The 22,753-nt window shown below is 44.0% G+C and overlaps 2 protein-coding genes across 3 annotated transcripts in view; one reads left to right on the forward strand and one right to left on the reverse strand.

Annotated features, from left to right (window-relative positions):
- LOC110975150 (pecanex-like protein 1) overlaps positions 1-22,753 on the forward strand; it is a 56,110-nt gene that overhangs the window by 14,414 nt on the left and 18,943 nt on the right. For both annotated transcript variants that reach the window (XM_022227347.2, XM_022227346.2), the window contains 15 exons: positions 428-568; positions 985-1,099; positions 3,656-4,081; positions 4,746-4,899; positions 5,303-5,335; positions 6,005-6,182; positions 6,729-6,839; positions 7,319-7,410; positions 7,736-7,839; positions 8,154-8,256; positions 8,890-9,133; positions 9,905-10,040; positions 10,609-10,795; positions 11,244-11,352; positions 11,675-11,804. In XM_022227347.2, coding sequence (XP_022083039.2) covers positions 428-568; positions 985-1,099; positions 3,656-4,081; positions 4,746-4,899; positions 5,303-5,335; positions 6,005-6,182; positions 6,729-6,839; positions 7,319-7,410; positions 7,736-7,839; positions 8,154-8,256; positions 8,890-9,133; positions 9,905-10,040; positions 10,609-10,795; positions 11,244-11,352; positions 11,675-11,804 — 2,263 coding nt within the window. The remainder of the gene's footprint in view (positions 1-427; positions 569-984; positions 1,100-3,655; positions 4,082-4,745; positions 4,900-5,302; positions 5,336-6,004; positions 6,183-6,728; positions 6,840-7,318; positions 7,411-7,735; positions 7,840-8,153; positions 8,257-8,889; positions 9,134-9,904; positions 10,041-10,608; positions 10,796-11,243; positions 11,353-11,674; positions 11,805-22,753) is intronic.
- On the reverse strand, positions 18,305-22,119 carry LOC147800599 (uncharacterized). Its single transcript, XM_087143448.1, has one exon. The coding sequence runs from the start codon at positions 20,713-20,715 to the stop codon at positions 19,147-19,149; it is 1,569 nt and encodes a 522-aa protein (XP_086999574.1). The 5' UTR covers positions 20,716-22,119; the 3' UTR covers positions 18,305-19,146.

Here is a 22,753-nt window from a genome sequence, read left to right on the forward strand (position 1 = left end):
GACAAAACACCAAATCACTTACGTCCTTTTCCTTTATTGTTGAAAAGCAAACAACTACAAAGTCCTAGCTGATGGTCTTTGTTGCAGTTGTCCATGTCATTACAGACTTGTGCTTCCCGATTCAATGAAGATGAGACCCTGTGTGGAAAAGGGAAAATAAAAATTGTTGCTCTCCACTAGCCTTTGACAGGGCTAGCTGTCAGTAGGCCAGCTCTGTTTAAAAGGAATGTGCAACAGATCTCTCATGGACTACTTTTTACCATCTTCCCGAAGGCGGAATTCTTCTCAAGCCCATGTAGATGAAATTGGCCTTGCCTGACAGCTGGAGAATGTGATTATCTACAGCCTTAAAGCTGGTTCATACTTAGCGTGAAAGCATGAACTGGCCTTAAGTTTGAAGCATATCTCTCACCTCTTTGCACTACAGAGGCCAGGCAGACTACCCACCCGCCTTCCTCCCCACACCTAGCAGCACTGGTATCCGTGGCCAGGCGCGAAGGCCGGTACATGGCCTCGGCCCACGACGATTCGTCCCCAGGAGCTGTCCACTGCTTCCAGGATGAGCATGGTAAGATGTGATGCCTGGAAAGGGCATCCATGCTCAGATTGCTGGTGCATGTACCTGTATGCAGGATGTACACTCAACTAGTACGTTGTCAACCGTGTTGCCAAAATACATGCATAATTCAAGTTTCAGATTATACACACAATTTGAGCGTGAGTTCCTAACATCTCGGTAATTTCTTTCAAATTGTGAGTGTTATATCAATCGCTAGAAACATTATACCTCATTCACTGTTTACGAACCAATACATGTCACCAAGGAAGTTGAAATACACGTCTGACAAATTTTTATAGCATGAATTTCAGGCATAGCAGTATGGAGGTCTCTGACTATTTTACAGTTTGACCATTATGGAACATAATTATTTTACCTGAAGTGGCATTGTTAAAAATCCTAACCGTAATGGATCCTCATTGCAGGTAACTGGATGACATACACATTTGACGAGAACAGTACCGGCATAGCCCAGAGGTTGGATACAGAGCCCATCCCTGACACATCACCATCGGATATTGAGAAGCCATCCATTGATTGGTAAGTGGTCTCATCCCAAACCTTCTGGAGTGATAAGATGTTATGGATTGATAAGACGTTCAGTGTTCAGACTGCAAAGTCAGCTTAATATCCAAAACTCTCACTGTAGGATGGGGGGGGTGTAATTTTGAAGTAGGCTGCATCATGTGCCCATGGAAGCCACTCTGTAATGGCCTGAGCCATTCACCCTTAGGCGTCATCCCCAAATTGACTAAGCGGTCTTCCACGTATTGTCCATGTTTTTTCTGATCAGTCTGGCATTGCTAAGTTAGAGGGAAATCACGTACGCGACAGAGGTGTGCGCTGCAGCGTGAGGGGTTCAATGAGGCGGGCGGTCGTGTGCCCTTTTGTCATCGTGACAAAAAGTATGAATAAGCATGATTTCTCTGGACCTCATGAATACCGACAGTTGTTCTGCGGCAAAGACATTCTCCCATTCCAGTATCAACACTTATTAAAGATAATGGGATCGTTAAATTTTTTGCTGAACTTCGGGTTGGGACATGTACATGCATGTACATACGTACATGTACGTGTATTGTGCATGTGTAATGGTCAACGCACATTGAGACAGATTGGGAGCTCACTACGAACTGATTCTTTTACCAAACTGTGGCATTCGATATATTCGAAGGACCCTGGTATCAAGTCGGCATTCTTTTCCAGGACAGCAATCATGTCCAAGTTGCAATTTTGAATTTTCCATCGGTCTTTTTTTTCTGAATGGATAACAGCAACTTATATGAAATCTGTGAACAACTTAAAGCTCTGGCAAAATTTTATCACAACATGTAAATACTATAATTTTGACCAAACGAAAGGAAAGTTTATTATGTCCCTGTGTACATCAACTTTTATTACACACTGGAGCACTGCTATACTCCGCCTGGCAAAATCCTTTTTTTTCCCCTCCGGAGTTGCCTTCAATCGAACACGAGTCCAAGTACGATCAGCATCCAATGCAAATTTTTTTTGCACGTTCGTTTATGACATTATTGGCCTTATATGGAACAGAAGGACTTGAATACTGGAGATTGGCATACATAATGTCGGTTTGAATATACATACACACAGTTGGATGTAGTGAGAATTTAGTACTGTTCTGCGGCTGAAATGCCGTACCTTGCATGTTCTTGGTTGGTTATTAGTGAATTGTCACCACGTGCATTTCACTCAATCATGTGGTCCGGGCCATCGCAAATTTACTGTACATACCTGCTATATGCACACTGTGTACTCGCACATCTGACGAGTGCAGATGCGGCATATATTATGTACATGTATTGAAACTTGTTTTCCATTTTTCGTTGTGTTCCTTTTATATCAAGTTTTCTTAAGTACATTCCGTTTGCTGTCAATGCCATGCCATTTCAAAGCCGAACATCCAAACTGACCAGTGCATGTGGTTCAGTTTGGTTCAGTTTGAAAGTGTCATGCTCTATGATTTTGGGCTTGATCTGGCGGTTTGGTACTGCAGCAGTCAACTCACTGCTGGATGAATCGTTGGTTGACAATTCTCAGCGTTGCATTGTTGAAGATGAAACACAAAGTTGAGGGTAAATTCGTCAACCACAATTACCATGCAAAGCAAAGGAAAAGAATGTCTTTCTTAAGGGCCATAACTAGTCTACAGATCGACCTAATCTGTGAACTGTCTTGGCTGGCAGGAACATGGTGTTTTGTAAGACAAATTAAATGACCTGCGCTCTGAGTGTTAAAAGTGAACAGCGTTTTTCTCGATTTTTCTCAGAGCAATGTACTCAAAAGCTGAAACTAGTCCTTTGTATGATACACAAAGAAAGTCACAAAACCCCCCAAATTGGTCAATTTTGGCAAATTGCAGTACATGCAAATCCGGTACAGTACCTAAACGTATGCAGGGCAGCCGGCTGACTTCAGAAAATCAAAACCCTTGTGGTTTTCAAGTTGGCGGCCCATCGACATTTTGTCTTGTTCTAATTGGAAGTCGAATGGTCAGTCAGCGGAAACTTGGCCGCGTGCTAATTCAAAGGGATTAGCCCTGCCAAAGATTGCCGGTCGATACGTGGAAGATTGGACTATTCCTGAGGTTGGTAATTTGCATAAAGCTTGCATGTTGTGTTCCATCCGCGGATCCGCCGGGTTGCTGACGGCTCTTTTGTTTGGTAGGGATTAGTGGGCTCTCTGTGATTCCGCGAAATGTCCACGTCCTGGAACACATGGGGCAATTTGGCGATGACGCCTTAGGCCGTTTTGATTATGCCAGCCGTAGCAAAGTGATTCTGTCATAGCCATAGTTGATGATATTTGAAGGAGAGGCTTCCAGCATCTCCACTTTGGGCTTCGTCTCAGAAATTATTACCTGCTAGTGGTATTCAAATTAAACAGAAATATTTCAGTATTTGTTTTGGTGGTTTGTATAGGTCAGTGTTTTGTTGGTAGTATGTGATGACATACTGTTGAAGCAATAATATCAAAGTCAGGGGGCTAAAATCCAAGCAAAACTGGAGAGGGAGATGAAGTTGATAATTGGACAACAGCCTAGATATCTTCTTATATTTTCACACACCCCCCCAGGCCAGACAGTTCCAGCTGCCACTCGGACTCCACGGTCATCACCATGCCCAAGTCCTCAGGGGCCACCCTGGACAGTGGCGGGGCGCACTCCTCCCTGGAGGGTCACCTGCCCATCTCCATCCTTTTCAACCAGCCGTCCTCAGCAGGCGGTGGGGGCCGGAGGCCGTCCTGGGATCTGTCCCGCCATCTGCTGAGCGACCTGGGCCTGCATGGCCTGATGGAGGACATCCGACGGCAGAACAGCGAGCAGAGCACACGGGATGAGGCCCACAGCCTGGCCAGCCTGGAGCACAGTGGCCGGCATCACCGGCGGAGCCGCAGGCACGAGCGGGCAAGGGTCAAGCACAACTACCGCTTCTGGCTGCTGCCCCGACGATCAGTGCGGGTCACCTTTGACCGGTTGGCGTTCCTGGCGCTATTTGACAGGTACGGGTCCCAGCAAGTACCATAAGAATTTTAGATTGTATTTATTTTGATTTTATTTCTTATTTGGCCCTTGGAAACCCTTCATCTGATTTATTGTTTTTCAAAAGTGCTCGGGTAAAATTCAGGATTGGAAATGTAAAATTAAAAATTCACAAAGATGAAATGATAAAAATCACAATTACTATTACAGAATATTAAAGAAACTAGCACCAAGTGGTGTCTCCTCCTATAATTGGTCAAATAAAAAGGAAGTTCAGAAGGACGGTCGAAGTCACAATTTCACAAAGTTGCCGAGAGGGAACACCAGCTATGCAACAACACGAGAGGAATACCACATAAAAATGAAAGATTACACGTAGAGTTAAACTTACACAAAATCTCGTGCCATCCTCCCCAGTAAAACATTGTCTATAATAAAGAAAGAATAACAATAATGAAATTTATTTAGAAAAGAAAAAAACCGTGACATCTGCAAACCGAATCAGATTTCTGATTTGAGCTTTCACGATTTGATATCATGGAGAAAGCTTCTGAGATGTGTCTACCGCAGGAAAAGTTGAGACTTAAATAAATGGACTATGAGGAGGATCCCTTGACAGATTTCTGACCGTCAGTCTTAGAGACTTTGGTATAGGATCACTACTTCCTTTTTTTTCTCTCTCAGGAATCGTACATTGTTAGAGAGCATAATAGCCATCCTCTTGTCTGTCCTGGTCTCCATCCTGGGTTTTGCCGTGCTCAGCCAGGGTTACCTCTTTGATTTCTGGGTCTTCTGGTTCTGCTTTGTCCTAGCCAGCTGTCAGTACTCCCTCCTCAAGGTAAAAGAAAAAGAGTCAAGAAGTGTCTTTTTCTAAGGATTGACAACCCCTTTTTTCTTGGTTTAAAAAATTAGTTTTGGGAAAAGAAGGGTATAACTAGCCGGATACAGTGCATGGCATTTTGAACATGACTGGATTTGAACTGGTACGCAAGCAGACGTGGTATCGCATTCTCAACGGAGCAACTCCACGTCATGTTTTTGGTTTTTTAATCACAACCGTTACAGAGTGTTATTCAAATATATCGTTGCTGTGCTGTGAAACCAAAACTGATGGGATCATAGAGGTGTATTCATGCAAGCCATTTGCGTTCACAGGAAAATACTCCTCAGAATATTAACCCCTAGTGTTTTTACAAAAAATATATATTATTGGAATCATTCTGTGTCGTGTTTCTTCACAGAGCGTTCAACCCGATGCAGCTTCGCCTATGCATGTAAGTGTCACTTTCTCCCTCAGTTTGTCTATTTTTGAGCAAAATAACATTCTGTTCACTAAAGAATGATGATTTCCTGTGTAAACTTGAGACTTGTACTTCGACATGTCATGATTTCATTGTCTGCTGGTTGTCAAATTGATGGGTTGTTTAGAAAGCTGTTCACACATTAAGGAACAAAAGAAGGTGGAATGAATGTATTCAGTGAATTTCAAAGGTACCGCAGTGGTTAATAGGGAGGGAAATTTTTTCACCTTCGTAGAAGCGTGTCCTCGGGCATTTGTCTTAGAATTTTCTGAATGTTTTACGATCCGCCGTAGTGCAAGAGCAGTGTGGTGCCAAGTCTAACATTTGTGAGGCGTGAAGTCCCTCACAGACTAACTACAGGGTTCTAGTTTCCTCTGTTCCCCTTCAAACCTCCTTGTAGATTTTGGAAGGTTTAGAGACGAGGTTGTGACTGAAATTCTGTGGAAATTCAAAAGAACTCACCTGGAGACGAAAGGCAAATTGGAATTACAAGGCTGCAGCTTTAAGTGACACACAACTCTATGAGAAGTGATTCCAGCCGCAGCCATAGACTCGGGGCATAATTTCAGGCTGGAGCCAAGTACGGTAACCTCGGACACGGTCCGACTCTCCCATTTACATGTATTTTCACATCCTCCACAGGGTCACAACCAGATCATAGCCTACAGCCGGCCCATGTACTTCTGCATCTGCTGCGGTCTGATCCTCCTGCTAGACTATTGCGGCAGCCAGCCCGCTCTATGTCAGCCTCCCCCTAGCCTCTACGGGCTGTCTATAGGGGGGCCAGACCTGTACAGGCTGGGCAGGGATATGTTAATAGGTATGCCTCTGGAAAGCACCTTGGGTTGTTTGATTTGTGGGAGTACGGATGTTGCTGGACTTGTTTTGTGACAGTGTAAGCCTGTGTGATAATCCATGAGCAAATGCACGTGGAGATCTATTTTCACAGTTGAGAAATGAGTCTGATGTATTTGCAAAATTTTGCAATTTTTGAGACAGGCACAGAACCTCACGAAATTCAAACTGCTTCATATTCATATATTTTCCTTGTTCCTCTGTTCACTTTTACTGTGTTTCCATCACGGTTTCGATTCCATAAAAAATGGGTTTTCAGTCACCGTTACATCTGTAATCTTTTCTACATTTATCTGTCGTGGTTATCCTAAAGTGAATCGAAAACCATTCAACTAGGTGTTGAAACTGGCTCAATCAAAATTGGCCAGACTGTGGAAGGCTGTCTTTATGAGTAAAGATATAAATATTTTCTCAGACTCACCAAATGATGTGAGCGCTGGAAGCTTCAGGCTTTTCCTGTTGTACTACTACTCGCATATTAGAGTTGCCATCTTTCTTCCTATTCTTGCAGTGTTTGTGTTATGTTTTCCGTTGATCTTCCTTCTTGGGCTCCTACCACAGTGCAATACCTTTGCTACATACCTCCTAGAGGTCATTGATGTTCATATATTTGGTGGAAATGGTAAGTAGCTCCTTATTACATCGATCTATACATTCATCTCATATACCAACCAAATTACAGTTTTCTTCTTTTTAGAATAAAATTTTGGAGGTCAAACAAATATGGTTACGAGTTGTTCCTCTGAAGTGATTTTTGGGGGGAGGAATTTGCTGAATTTTAACAGTTTCTCTGTGAATGCATTTAAATGTAAACTGTAGATTTGTCATCATGGGTTGTTTTCCAGACGTACACATCAGAAAGGGTATCGTGTGATTATTGTTATCAATATGGCAGTTCTCTATCACCTGCAGTGAGGTTTGGCATCTTGATATCTAATGTACCATTTCTTTCCGTTTTACTCAAATATGAATTTATTTGGAGAGCAAAGACTGCTCCTGTTAAAGATCTTCGGCATTATCCTGATCATGATTTTGGCTGGACATTCCTCAGACATCCATTTCTTTGGATTCACTGTTTCTCTTTGTCTTTGGTTTCCATAGCAACCACCGGTCTTGCTGCAGCTGTCTATTCCTTTTGTCGAAGCGTCATTACAGTGTTAATACTTTTTGGTTTTGCTGTGGGTGCTCTGAAGGTAATAAGCGTTTCATTTTCAGTTATTTTGGTTTTTGAGTGGAAGGGTTGTTCGTCCATCCCTCCCAGATCCTTTGGAATCCAGCAGAATCATTGGGAAGATATTCAAACATTTCTACATCACTGCTGTGTTAAAAATAGCCCCGAGTCACATGTGACATTTAAATCTGCAAAGCTCCCGTCGAGTCTTGGTTTACCGAAATGCTAGACCATAAATGCTGATCACAAACCTACTGTCTGATCTGCTGAAATTGTTGGATACCTACGTACACCGACTTCCTGGTGAATGCTAGATTTGATTAGATTTTTTTATGTCGCCATTTCAGGACAGTGCAGCATCCCAACACCTGCTGTTCTCTGTGTTCTGCGGCCTCCTAGTAGCAGTCAGCTACCACCTCAGCCGAAGTGCCTCGGATCCAAGTGTCTTGTGGTGAGAAACTGACTTCAAAGGTCCATTGTAGCACCTGTTTAAAAAAAAGAGACCGGTAGCATTGTGTGACCAAATGAATACAGTCATGTATCCTGGAGAGGGAAAGAGAGATAGCACTTTGAAGCTTTGAGAAATATTCGCAAATCATTGTCCAGCACTCCCACATTTTTACAGGCCCGATAAAATAAAACCTGGGTTTTCAGAATCGTCTTGTCTCTGAAATCTTTCTGGTAATTTTTGAATATATGTGTGATTTTTCCTACTTTTCTGTGTTGGCTTTCAAACAAGTCGTATGTTTTTTCCCTAAAAACAAGGTCAATGGTCAAGAAATTTGTTGTGTCTGAACCTCAAGCCACACCGGAGGGTTCACAGGATGAAATCAGAGATCCTCTTCCAGGCAAACTCCAGAAATCGGTGGTAAGAAATGTTTTCTGTCAGTGTCCATCATCCTGTTCATTCCATTCTTGTCAAGAACAAGATCAGCACCTTTTTCTGTCAAGATGTACTTTTGCGTTGGAGAGGTATAAAATTTAGTTATGGGTTTTGCCCTTGAACACTGTACACTCGGTGCTTGTCCAAGAGCTTGTGATAAAATTCATAACCTTACTTAGGTGGGACTCGAACCCACAACCTCCTGCTTACTAGTGCAGATGTCTTAACCACTCAACCACTGATTTTGCCCAGGTTGGCTGGCTGGTCCGAGTCAGATGTGCTGTGTTTATAAAGATAAATATACATTGGGCAACGGCAAAACCCATAGTTCTAATTAACATCTCCCTGACACAAAAGTACACCTTGAAATAGTTTGCGGTACCTGCAGCTACATTGCTTTAGTTGGGCAGATCCTCGGATTAGGGAGCCAAGATTTGGGCAAACCTAAGATTGGCCCAAAAAATGTTTCTGGTGCCCTTCCAAATGACTGAGCTGTGGCTTTGGTTGGGCATCTGTGGAGGCCCAGCCAAGTATCTGCATTTCCTACAGTAGGCTTGAGCATTTTGTACGGGGACAGAGTCGAATAATCTGGACATCGTTTTGTTCCTCTCCCAACAGTGCGAGCGGCTGCAGTCGGACCTCATCATTTGCCTGCTGTACAGCGCGGTCCTCTTTGGCGTCCATGCCAGCACCGTCTTCACCGTGCTGCAGCCGGGCCTGAGCTATGTGCTGTTCGGCATCGCCGGCGTGCTGGGCTTCCTGCTCCATTACCTCCTGCCCCAGCTGCGCAAGGAGATGCCCTGGCTGTGCGTCTCCCACCCGCTCTTCAAGAGCAAGGAGTACTTGCTGTTTGAAGTCAGGGGTAAGACTGTGAAGACCTGCGAAGAATGAAAGTGAACACCAGCACTGGTGCTGACAGACCAAACGAAATGCGCAATCCCTGTTGTTTGTACTTGTACGGGATCCGTCCAAATTCACCAGGATTTCCTTTGGGATTGGGGGGATTGATGAAGAAGGAGATCTGCCACCATTATGTTACATTGAGCTTGATGCCTTTGAAAGTTTTAGTAGAATATGGGCCATTCTATAAATTTGGGGTCCAAAGTATGACACTTTTCTGTCCCTGTTACCTCTGACATTAAATACCATCTGACATGTTTGACAAGGGATGTATCACTGAAATTGATTTTGAACTATTGTTATTTGTTTGGCAGATAATTTGCAGTACTTCTTAAGTCTTGGAGATTAAATAATGAGTTCTAGACATTAAAAAATCATATGCCAGACGTAACAGGGATGGGGAAAAAATTGGACCCCATATTTATAGAGTGACCCATATGCCATTGAGTTGCTGCGCAGTGAATTTGGATGATTGAAGAACGTTCCAGCCAAAAACCCCCAAGGAGATGAGATTAATTCTTCCATATATGGCAAACCTACTAAATTTATTGGGTACCTTTTGTAAATTTGATCTTAAAATTGACCACAACATGGCACAACGTGAGACACCAGCATGTTAGATGAACGCAATTGTGGTGGTTTTGAAGTAATGAAGTCTGAGATGAAGCATTTCCCAAGATGCTATCATGAACGGCAGTTTGTCCTGATTGAATTGTTGTTGTGTATACGACAGATGCAGCTAAGGTCATGTGGTTTGAGAGGATGTTCGTCATCTTGTGCTTTCTGGAGCGCAACATTGTCTACCCCTTGGTGTTCCTCTGTGGCCTGACGACCACGGGACACAAGATCACCAATTCTTTTTCTCCAATGTGAGTTCAACCCTTCCTTGTGCTGGATTTTTTTCTGTAATTAATTGCCATTTTGTCGGAACACATGCTTGGAATGCCTTGCTCTCCATCCAAGCGACAAGGTCAGGTCAGCTTGCATTGATGTTGCCACGTGTCCTGGTTTGGATCTGTTGACAAAGCCCCAAAAGCACGACTCAAGTTACATACGTACCAATGAACCAAGAAGACTGACCGTAGCATTCCCATGTCTGGTGCCCACCACCTGCATTCACAGATCTCTAATTACCTTTCATTGAGTCTATGGCCATTTTCCAATACTCAACTTCGGCTCCGTCTCAGGCTTCAAGTGTTTTTTAACTAGCTGACTTTGAAGCTGTAAGCACAGTAATCAGTCTAATAGTGCCACAGAACATCAAATAAGATGCAAGAAAGCCCAAAATTACAGTAATCCAATTTAATTCAAACACTTCAGGCCGACAATCGGGGATTGGTTTTGGGAACGAAGCCTCAGACAGAGCCCAAGTCGAGTATTGGAAAAGGGCCCACATTTCATTTTGATCTGTCCTTTCTTCATGCCCCCCGATCCCAGTGCCGGTGCCTTCATCTTGACAGTCTGCGGACTCAAACTCCTCCGTAGTGCCTTCTCAAACACAGCCATCCAGTACCCCATCCTGGTTCTCACCGTTCTCTTCTTCAAGTTTGACTTCAACCAGGAAACCATCCTGTTGGACCTGTTTGTTGTCAATTACTTCTTGATGTCTATCTTTGTTCACAAGGTAAGAACTGAAGGGTAAACATGAAATCAGGCAGTCAGCAGGTTGGGAAATAAGTGCAGAGCTACTGAAAATGGCCAGTCTAATCCACTTGAAAATGTAATGGAATAATTTTTGCCCTCTGCTCAAATTAGGCAGTAAAAGTAAATATGTTGTGAGTTCCATCAAGCAAGTATTCCAGATCTGTTTTCATAATATAACAAATTTTGGGGTTTACTTGAATGTATCTTAAATTTTGGACAGTTTGTAAATTCAGCTACAAAAGGTCCACTATATTGAGATTATATGCCGCCGCCTATGAACCAGACCTACGCATGAAATGTGGACATGATGTATAACAGTTGCAAGATCTTGAAAGTTTAGTTTTTGACTTGCATCTTCCAGTACATGGAATTTGATATGTCACTATTGCAAGCCCCATTACTTCTCTGCATCTTTTTCTCTCTTCCAGCTACATGAGTGGATTCTCAAGATGAAGTTTGTCTACACTTACATTGCTCCATGGCAGATCACCTGGGGGTCGGCATTCCATGCATTTGCTCAGCCGTTCAGTGCGCCTCGTATCCTTTTTACAACAACAGAGTCGTCTGACTCCAGAGCACACTTAAACTAGTTCAATGCCAAAAGGTTCTGTACCATTCAAACTGTGTCCAGGCTTCAGGTTAATGTAGGCTCTTGTATTCAGAATTTGCCAGTTGTGAGGAAAGGCATAACGCATGCCTCATTTAGGAGATTTTCGGACATACATCGTTATGCAGATTAAAAAAAAAAACCTGATTGCTGAGCAGCTTAAATGATCTCCTCTTTTGTTCGCATGATTGAATTCTCTTTGGTATAATATTTTGCCCTTCATATGTTGCCTTAACTGCGGTGTGCCACCAGATTCTGCCATGCTGTTCCTACAGACCCTCATCTCAGCGTTCTTCTCCACACCTCTCAACCCCATCTTGGGCAGTGCCATATTCATCACCTCTTATCTACGCCCCATGAAGTTCTGGGAGAGAGACTACAAGTGAGTACCTATTCTGCTTCACAGTGCCCCCCCTCCCACAGAGCTCACTTTCCGGAGGTCGTCAGCCACAAGTCTGGAACCCAGACAGAGGCGCTAACATAATACACAATAGTTGATACGAGATGGAACTTAAATTCTGTTGTCATTCACAGAGCAGTTATGGAGAACCGGAGTGTAATGTCGGTCGCCACGATGTGGGCTCTACATGTTGACCAGTTGGCTCAGACCTACATTTCCAAAGCACAGGGATACAGCTGAATGATTTTTATGTTGAACATTACCCTGACGGCAAAAAAGAGATGATTTGTCTTGGCTTTACTAGACAACAGAGGGCTTTTAGGAAAGACACTGTTCCTTACATTTTACTGTTTAAATTGTGCACCCAAAATTGCTTCTTGAAAACATTTCTTAGAACTGGTCGGTCTTTGGCTGATTGCCGTGTATTTCCACAATATAGAGGGATCCCAGTACGATGCTCTTAGCGTCGATCTGCGCACTTCCGCGTTTAATAACGAGGCTGTATGTGTCAGCTTCAATTCTTAATACGATCAGACGATTGAAAGTAAGGAGTCAAGATACAAAATACATAAAGGTATGTTAAATTCAGACTTCTCAGGCTGCAAATTTTTGTGGAAGAGTCTTTCAGAATTACTGGAAACGTGAAATCAAAAGAAAAAACCGCGAACTAACGTACCTGCGATGGCCGTGTATCTTGTGCAGTGGGCGTGGTTTAAACTGAAGTGGTATCACACTTACGAACCGGATACTGCATGTACTGTGTCGACTCCGCGGGCGCACGCGACAAAGTTCAACACAGAGAACCTCAGTTTCGATGCGGATATGCGCAGACGGCGCTAATATGAAATCCATCTATTGAAATCACCAAAGAAAAGGAAATGTGGGACAGAAAAATATCCAAAGTTCCAGTAGTTTTTGGTGCATTTATCCATGCAACATTGAGGTTTTCTTGTAGGAATACCAAGACAGTTCTGCTATTAATGAATGTGTAGCGGGCATAATATGAAAATTATGACACCTGCTTACATTATTTATTTGTTTACTAGTTTACGCCATTTTATTGTCAGCCAACCAGTGGAGATAAGTGCGTTTCCGGCTAAGTTAGCGAAAGGTTTTAACACGCTGTACAAAAATACAGATATCCTAAATCTAAAGGATACATATATTTAAAAACAACAAGGAAAACCCAGGGATTCTGTTTACACAAGAAATTAATTAACAATAAAACTAAATGAAGGGCGTAGCTTGAAGTTCCGTTGAAGTTGGGGATGACTGGCCCTAGCTTCACTTGGTACTAAGCTGGGGAGCCTGCAGTTGAAGAACTTGCGGTTCAAGGGGGCTTGGATGAACTCTGAGGGCCGTTGGCTATGTGCAGATGGTGTGTAGGACTCGATGCACAGTCTCTCCTTCCCCGGCTTGGGTAAATCAGGTGTGGGGAACACAATGCATGCGACTCTGCTTCAAGTCACTCCCTGTCCAGCAGTACATACAGCTCGATAGGCTCACTGAGGTTACCTTGGTGCCTCAGTACTAGTGGTGTCTTTGCCTAGAGCAGGACAGGGACGAATATGTAATTGTGGCAGGTTCAATGCAAGGAGAGATCACAGAGACAACAGAACAGTCTCTGTGGAGTCCAGTAGCCAAGTGGAGTGAAATACTAACTATACTAAGTAAAACAGTTGTATGGACTATCAAAAGTGAAAGTCCCTTTAAAACACTACACTGTGTGTAAGGTTGTCATGGTTACCAGTGTCGGTCAATGCCTTCGTCCACCTGGGTACCTCATTTGTGTGTGTGGGTTGGTCTACACAGAAATGACTAAGGTGCTACAAGGACACTATACCAAGACCGGTGTCTTAGGAATTACAAGGTTACAAATGTTGCGGTCAAACTTTGGAAGTCTAAGTCCGGGAAATATGAGTGACTCATAATCAGGAGGTAAAAGTTAATTAAGATTAAACATTAAAATGTCAAAGTTCTGGGCAATCAAATCGATTTAAAGCAAAAGAAATACACATCAAAAGATTAAACACACGGATATAAGAACTGAAATAGAATAAAGAAAAACTAACTATTGAATATATGGAACTATGGTAAAAACTAGATAAAAGTGAATCAAGTCAAATGATTGAAACTTATCAAGTAATAAATCACAGAAGAATGTTACAAATTCAAAGACTTAACTTGCACAAGAGGGAAATATCCCTCTCTTCACTTTAGTCAAGGGAATGTAATTATTCAATGTATGCTAGAAGAAATATATCATAAAAACCTAAGTAAAATAGTATTATACAAGTAATCCTAGGAATCACGTCTTCCTAAATTAAGTTTTACTTTATTTAGACAAGTCGCCAGAGATCTTTTACATGGAAATGGTAAACTTCCAAATCAATGGAAACTCCTACAGCAAGTTAAATTCATTCAGTATTCTGGGACTAGGAAGTCAGAATGTTTGGACGGATTGTGCAAGATATCGCAAAAGAAATGGTGTTTGTATCTGGAAACAACAGAACCTTAAACAGATATCAACATGGATAGAACTTCTAAAATAGACTTTGGCTTAAATTAAGACGTGCACATTCTTTTACTCTTTCAAAGCATTCTCAGCCAAAATTACAATGACTACAATTCAGAAACGCAATATGATATTGACCTATGACGACTTGGTCTAAACGTTGAAGAATAGACACTTCAATCTAGGCATAAAAGTAAGACAAAAGTATCATCAAACTCACCTAGAGCAGGACAGGGACGAATATGTAATTGTGGCAGGTTCAATGCAAGGAGAGATCACAGAGACAACAGAATAGTCTCTGTGGAGTCCAGTAGCCAAGTGGAGTGAAGGGTCACTGGCCACTGAATTTATCTGCTCCTCCTCAAGGACTCTTGTGGTTGGTTGCAAGTTCTGCTACCAACCTGCCCACACGCGCTGCCAAGCAACCCACACATTTCTAAGAAACTGCATGACCTAACTCTGGGGGAGTTAGAATTTCAAAAAAATGGGGGGCACAAAATTCATCCTATTACATTCTTGCCTGCTTTCTGAATGTCGTCCCGACATAGGAAAAAATAAAAATCACCGTTTCATCTCTCAAAATAATCTATGGGTTTTGTGACCCACATCCAACACGTCCAACCACCAATACCAACTTTGTCTGTTCCATTTTTACACACGAGACATCCATTTACTTTCCACGAACAATGTCAATTATTGCTGCCAAACACATTTCTTTGGTTCGTTCACTTGAAGTATCGTCCAACATGGTATAAAGAAAGTCTGCTTTGGCTTTCCAACCTGGTACGTTTCCTGACTGTGATACAACTTGTGCATTAGAAAAGCCTAAGCGGTCAGGGGGTTTGATTTGTCTTCGCGGTCTTTGTTTCACAGTGTTCCGAAACGGAGCATTCCCTGCAGTGTCACTCTCCTGTAGCCTGCCTGCACGACTTGTATCCTGTTCATTATCTGAGTCTACAGTGCAAGATATATATGGGTCAGATTTCTCACCTGATGCGGGGGGCTGTTTCGAATGACTTGCGGGAACCGACAGCGGCAAAGAACTGAAAGGCAAGAGCAAATTCCGATGGAGTGTTCGAGCCAAACCCTCACCCTGCTCTTGCTTTACCACATATACTGGGATGTCAGGATTAACCTGTTTTACTACCCTGTATGCATTCTGTTCCCATCTATCAGATATTTTGTAGTTTCCTGTTGGTGCAACCACTCTCACCAAGACTCGGTCCCCTGGATGCAGTACTGCAGCTCTCAGATTCAGATCGTATTGAACCTTGTTTTTCATTGCACACTTGCCTGCATGAGCAGAAACCAACTTATAAGCAGCTGAAAGGCGTTCACGAAGTTGGTCTGCATACATACTGTGGGACGCTTTGGATGGTTGTCTAGATTCCAGGCCAAGGGCAATGTCAATAGGAAGTCTGGGGTGTCTCCCATACATGAGGAAATAAGGGGAAAATCCAGTGGCGTCATTCCTTGTTGCATTGTAAGCATGAACCAGAGGTGCCACATACTTCTTCCACACAGCTTTCTTGTCCTCAGGCAGGGTGCCAAGCATTTCTAAGAGTGTCCTATTAAACCGTTCCACTTGGCCATTACCTTGAGGGTGGTATGGCGTGGTTCTACTCTTAGTTATGCCAGTCACTTGACATAGCTGCTTAATCACCTCAGATTCGAAACCTCTTCCCTGGTCGGAATGTAGACGACCTGGAAAACCGTAGTGTACGATGAAGTTGTTGAAGAGGACTCGGGCTGTAGTCTTTGCTGTCTGGTTTGGAACAGGAATGGCTTGTGCATATCGACTAAAATGATCAGTGATGACGAGGATGCTGGACTGGTCCTCACCAGATGACTTCAAAGAAAGGTGGTCTATACAGACAAGCTCCATTGGCTCACTGGTCTTAATGTTAACCAGAGGTGCAGAACGCACGGCAGCCGGGGGGAGCTTCCTCCGAATACACCGGGGGCATGTTCGTACTCTCTTGTCAATGTCGTTGGCCATGTGGGGCCAAAAGAACCTTGAACGAACTAGATCCAGGGTGCGTTCACGACCGAAGTGACCAGCCTCATCATGGAGTGACTTGAAAACCATATCACGATGAGTTTTGGGGAGGAGTAACTGAAAGAGTCTTTCACCATCGCGCTCCTGACGTTGACGGAAGAGGACATTATCACGAAATATCAATCTGTCCCAATCCCTCAAGATTAAGAGGACGTCACGATCTTCAGACCTCTTCTGTTCTTTATCAGGGGGGTGACCACTTTCTTTGTATCTGATAACTCTTGCCAAAATAGGGTCACTCTGCTGATAGTTCCTCCATTCTTCCATGGTTACCCTAGGTAAAGAGCTCTGCCCAGGCCACAGGGGAGGATTGTCAATAGCAGAGGGTATGGCACTGTTTTGCAAAGCAAGTGCCTCGACTAATGGAATATGAAGGGTAGGGGATTCCCCAGTGAAGTTTACACTTTGGGAATTGACAACAGCCTGAAACACCTCACTGTTTATTGTCGCCATGGTGTTACTCTCTGCTGGAGCAGAGTGGGGACGGCGAGATAGGCCATCTGCATCTCCGTTTTGCTTTCCCTTTCTGTATTCCAATGTGAAATTATATGCAGAAAGTGCAGCTAACCAGCGATGGCCAGTGGCATCCAGCTTTGCGGTTGTCAACACATATGTCAAGGGGTTATTGTCAGTCACAACCTTGAACTGGTTTCCGTATAGGTAATCATGAAACTTCTCTGTGACTGCCCATTTGAGAGCGAGAAATTCTAGCTTGTGGGCGGGGTAATTCCGTTCACTCTTGGACAAGCCCCGACTAGCATATGCCACAACTCGCTCCTTGCCATCCTGGAGCTGATAAAGTGCAGCTCCAAGTCCAGTGAGACTAGCATCTGTATGCAGAATAAAAGGTTGGCTGAAGTCTGCATATGCCAGTGCTGGTGCTGTTGTCAAGTGGGAAATCAACGTCTCGAAAGATTTCTGACAATCAGGGGTCCAAGTGAATGGTGGCACTTTTTTATTACGTGAGGAGCATGACTTACGTTTAGCGGGGAGGCCAGCTGTAAGCGCATGTAGTGGCTTGGCAATTTTCGAATAACCAGCTATAAAACGCCTGTAGTACCCAGCAAACCCAAGAAATGACCGGACGTCCTGGTGATTCGTCGGTGTGGGCCATTCCTTCAGAGCGGTTACTTTATCGGGGTCAGTTTCAACTCCATCTGCAGAAATTACATGTCCCAGATACTTAACAGAGGTCCGAAACAACTGGCACTTAGAGGGCTTCAGTTTCAAGCCGTGTTCCTGAAGTCGCAGGAGAACTGACTTGAGTCGTTCAAGGTGTTCCGTGAAAGTACGAGAAAATACAATGATGTCATCAAGGTAAACAAGGCACGTCTTGAGATTGAGGTCACCAACGCAACGTTCCATTAGTCTCTGAAACGTCGCTGGAGCATTTGTGAGGCCAAAAGGCATGCGGTTGGCCTCATAGAATCCAAGGGGGGTTGTAAATGCAGTCTTAGCCTTGTCTTCCTCTCTTACTTCGACCTGCCAGTACCCAGATTTCAGGTCCAAGGATGAAAACCACCGTGCTCCATGCAGGGCATCAAGAGTTTCCTCGATGCGAGGAAGTGCATAGGCATCTCGGATAGTTCTCTCGTTCAGTCTACGATAGTCTATACAGAACCGAAGTGAACCATCCTTCTTCCGAACAAGCACAACCGGAGATGCCCATGGCGAAGTAGACTCCCTGATTGCACCTGCATCAAGCATATCCTTAATCAGTTGACGCGCTTCATCATACTGGGATGGTGGAATCCGGCGGTGGCGTTCCTTGAAAGGGACATCGTTTTTTAGCTTGATCTCATGTTTGACAGTTGTCGTGTGACCGAGGTCATTGTCATGAAGGGAGAAAACCTGTTTCCACTCCTTCAGGAAGTGTTTTACTCGGTCTAAGTTCGCAGCTCCTACTGGTGATTTAGTGAAGTCAAACTGCTCCAGAAAACCATCAGTAGTCTTGTTCTCAGCCGAGTCAGGCGAAGCCACGTCCAGAGCATCAAGTGGATTGATGACAGTGACGTGGTTTGCCTTGCAGAGGATGGACTTTGGACTAACTGTCAGTGGCTTTAGTGTTAAGTTCCTGATAACAACAGGAACACCTAAGATTGTAGTCTGTGGTGGGAGTGTGGCCACCGAAGGAAGGACTTCCAAGCCACCTGGTAAACTGGTGCCTGAAGATGCTTCCGTCACAACGTGGCACTGCGTAGCGAGCGGACTGGATTTTATGTAGCCATTAATGACAACTGTGTCATTTGGTTGTACGACAACCTGGCTAGTACCTGCTGTCCGTACCTCCCAATCTTTCTTATTGGGTTTATAGGTCTTCAATGACTGTAGAGCCAGCCGCCAGGCTTGCGGCAGGGGCGCCTTCTGAGCGAAGCGTGTCCCATACGCTTGCAAACAGTGGGACCTACACTGAGCAATTACATTGGTGCCAACAAGAAGAGGTACATCCATGTGATAGGGTGTGTCGGGAACAATAAGGGCTAAAGTCCAGTACTTAGCTGAACCTTTCTTGAAGTGCAGGGGAAAAGAAATTTCCACTTCTATGTAACCCAGAAAGGGGACTGATGCACCTCCAGCTCCTTGCACATGCAGCAAATTACGAATTGGCTTGATAGGAATGTGAGGGAGGTATTGCTTGTAAAAGGAATGGCATATTGTAGTAACCTGTGAGCCAGTGTCAACGAGGCATTTACAACTAACTCCTCCGAGGAATGCATCCGCCTCATTGGCACTACCGACAAGTCTATGGATTACACTGTTTGGGTGGATGATGTCATGCGGGGACCTGGTGTTGCTGCCTGCCACATTCCCCTCTGTGGAGGCAGAGGACTGTTTAACTGTGTTTGGTGGGTGGTGCCACTCGTCTTTGGTTTGGCAGGGTTGCGACAACCTTTGGAGATATGGCCCTGCTCGCCACACCGAAAACATTCAACAGGTTGTTGACGCACAGGGGGTTGGGCAGTACCGGGCTTCTGAGAAGAAGGTTGGGGTGAGGAAGTGTGAGGGGGGTGAAGGGCGACTTTGAGTTCAGCCAGAGTGGAGTTGATGCTGGAAAGTGCCTCGGAAAATGGCTGGTCCGAAGTGGATGAGACAGGGGCAGGCTGTTGTGGGGGGCGTTGTACTTTCAAGGGCCGTCGTGAAATTGACTGGGCTTCTTGTTCGCCCTTACGAACAAGGCGAACTAAATGATCAAAATCGGCGACAGTGTCTTTAAGATGGCGGCAGGCATTTCGGACGTCAGGGTCGCGCAGTCCCCGCCAGTAGATTTGACGGAGGACAGTGTCCATAGAGGATTGGGGTAATCCACCCCGGCGACACGAATCAAAAACCAGGAGCTTCAAGCGTCTGCCAAAGGCTGCTGCAGACTCCTGGTCCTCCTGCTGGCTATTGTAGGCTTTTTGAAGGAGAGCCGGTCCATCTTGGACTGTGCCATAGCTGGCTTCAAGTTCATGAATGAGTTGGGGGATTGAGGCATGGGGGCCAAGTGTCTGAATAAGCCGACTGGGCTCCCCACGAATGGACTGTCGGACATATGGGGCAAGTACTCGTTCAGAGTATGTGGAGTCACGAAGGAGTGACTCCACTTCAAACTTCCAGGTATCAAAGTCCACTCCATGCCCTTTGGTTGAATCGCCCATGAATAATGATATTCGCGGGGGTTGGACATAACCCGTTGGTAAGAGGGGAGGGGGCAGTGGCGGGTAGGCGGGCATGGGGCGCTGGGGAAGGGGACTTAACAGCGGCAATTGGAGAGGGTGAGAGGGATTGTATGCCGAAGTCAGATTGTCTTGAACAGGGCCTGGAACGGCGGTATTAAGCAAGGGTTGGGCCACAGGGATCGGTCCCATGGTCGGTGCTGAGACAGGCTCGGAAGATGTTACTGCAGAGAACGCACCCGTGGGGTGCACAATTTGAGGTGGTGGGGGTGAAGTGTTTGATCGCGAAACCAGGGTTGGTGTTGGTGGATGGATAATGGGGAGTGGGGAAACCCTTTCCGCGGAAGGAAGAAGGGACGCAAGAGCGATCGGTTCTGTACCCGGCGGGGGAGGTTGCTTGAAGGAGCGCAGCACATGGGGGTGTCCATCGAGGAAGGGCTGTCTATCTAACAAGTAAATAGCATTAGTGGCATCATCCGGGAAGCGATAATGGCAGTGTAAGTATGTGCCATAGTCGGCACTAGAATGATACAATTTGCTAACTGATTGAACTAAACCTGCACGACTCATATGTCTCTGTACCTGCTCTGCAGTGGCTTGACTGGGGATATTGGTTACAAGGACCGTGCTTCTAGTAAAGCGTCTCAAAGGTGAATTTTCCATGATGGAAGCAAAATAAAAGGGTATTGTACCAGCAATACAATAATAGATTGGGAAATAAACAAAATGCAAAGAACGAGATTACGCAATGACTGCAAGTAACGAACACAATAAGAGAACTCAATGCCCTACATAAAAAGATTTGAACGACAAAATGGTTAAATCACAGTTGCCAGGTAAAAACTAGGTGGAAGGGTAGCGAGAAAAGATCAGATAAGCAAATATATGACAACAATATCAAAGCAATCAGCTATCAACAAAATGTAGAACAAATGATATCAGATAGAATTTGTGGGCTTCACTACTTAGCCGTCGAAGGGTGCATGGAAATGAATGCACTCAATCAATATGGGAGAAACGTACAGCGTAAACCACACATCGGGCGCCAATTATGTAGCGGGCATAATATGAAAATTATGACACCTGCTTACATTATTTATTTGTTTACTAGTTTACGCCATTTTATTGTCAGCCAACCAGTGGAGATAAGTGCGTTTCCGGCTAAGTTAGCGAAAGGTTTTAACACGCTGTACAAAAATACAGATATCCTAAATCTAAAGGATACATATATTTAAAAACAACAAGGAAAACCCAGGGATTCTGTTTACACAAGAAATTAATTAACAATAAAACTAAATGAAGGGCGTAGCTTGAAGTTCCGTTGAAGTTGGGGATGACTGGCCCTAGCTTCACTTGGTACTAAGCTGGGGAGCCTGCAGTTGAAGAACTTGCGGTTCAAGGGGGCTTGGATGAACTCTGAGGGCCGTTGGCTATGTGCAGATGGTGTGTAGGACTCGATGCACAGTCTCTCCTTCCCCGGCTTGGGTAAATCAGGTGTGGGGAACACAATGCATGCGACTCTGCTTCAAGTCACTCCCTGTCCAGCAGTACATACAGCTCGATAGGCTCACTGAGGTTACCTTGGTGCCTCAGTACTAGTGGTGTCTTTGCCTAGAGCAGGACAGGGACGAATATGTAATTGTGGCAGGTTCAATGCAAGGAGAGATCACAGAGACAACAGAACAGTCTCTGTGGAGTCCAGTAGCCAAGTGGAGTGAAATACTAACTATACTAAGTAAAACAGTTGTATGGACTATCAAAAGTGAAAGTCCCTTTAAAACACTACACTGTGTGTAAGGTTGTCATGGTTACCAGTGTCGGTCAATGCCTTCGTCCACCTGGGTACCTCATTTGTGTGTGTGGGTTGGTCTACACAGAAATGACTAAGGTGCTACAAGGACACTATACCAAGACCGGTGTCTTAGGAATTACAAGGTTACAAATGTTGCGGTCAAACTTTGGAAGTCTAAGTCCGGGAAATATGAGTGACTCATAATCAGGAGGTAAAAGTTAATTAAGATTAAACATTAAAATGTCAAAGTTCTGGGCAATCAAATCGATTTAAAGCAAAAGAAATACACATCAAAAGATTAAACACACGGATATAAGAACTGAAATAGAATAAAGAAAAACTAACTATTGAATATATGGAACTATGGTAAAAACTAGATAAAAGTGAATCAAGTCAAATGATTGAAACTTATCAAGTAATAAATCACAGAAGAATGTTACAAATTCAAAGACTTAACTTGCACAAGAGGGAAATATCCCTCTCTTCACTTTAGTCAAGGGAATGTGATTATTCAATGTATGCTAGAAGAAATATATCATAAAAACCTAAGTAAAATAGTATTATACAAGTAATCCTAGGAATCACGTCTTCCTAAATTAAGTTTTACTTTATTTAGACAAGTCGCCAGAGATCTTTTACATGGAAATGGTAAACTTCCAAATCAATGGAAACTCCTACAGCAAGTTAAATTCATTCAGTATTCTGGGACTAGGAAGTCAGAATGTTTGGACGGATTGTGCAAGATATCGCAAAAGAAATGGTGTTTGTATCTGGAAACAACAGAACCTTAAACAGATATCAACATGGATAGAACTTCTAAAATAGACTTTGGCTTAAATTAAGACGTGCACATTCTTTTACTCTTTCAAAGCATTCTCAGCCAAAATTACAATGACTACAATTCAGAAA

This window comes from Acanthaster planci, linkage group LG01 (assembly GCF_054643075.1).
Source record: "Acanthaster planci isolate LZ-2023a linkage group LG01, COTS_SCS, whole genome shotgun sequence".
Classification (NCBI taxonomy): domain Eukaryota; kingdom Metazoa; phylum Echinodermata; class Asteroidea; order Valvatida; family Acanthasteridae; genus Acanthaster; species Acanthaster planci.

Coding starts and splice junctions, on each gene's coding strand:
- LOC147800599 (XM_087143448.1), bottom strand. CDS start 20,715: ATGGAAAATTCACCTTTGAGACGCTTTACTAGAAGCACGGTCCTTGTA.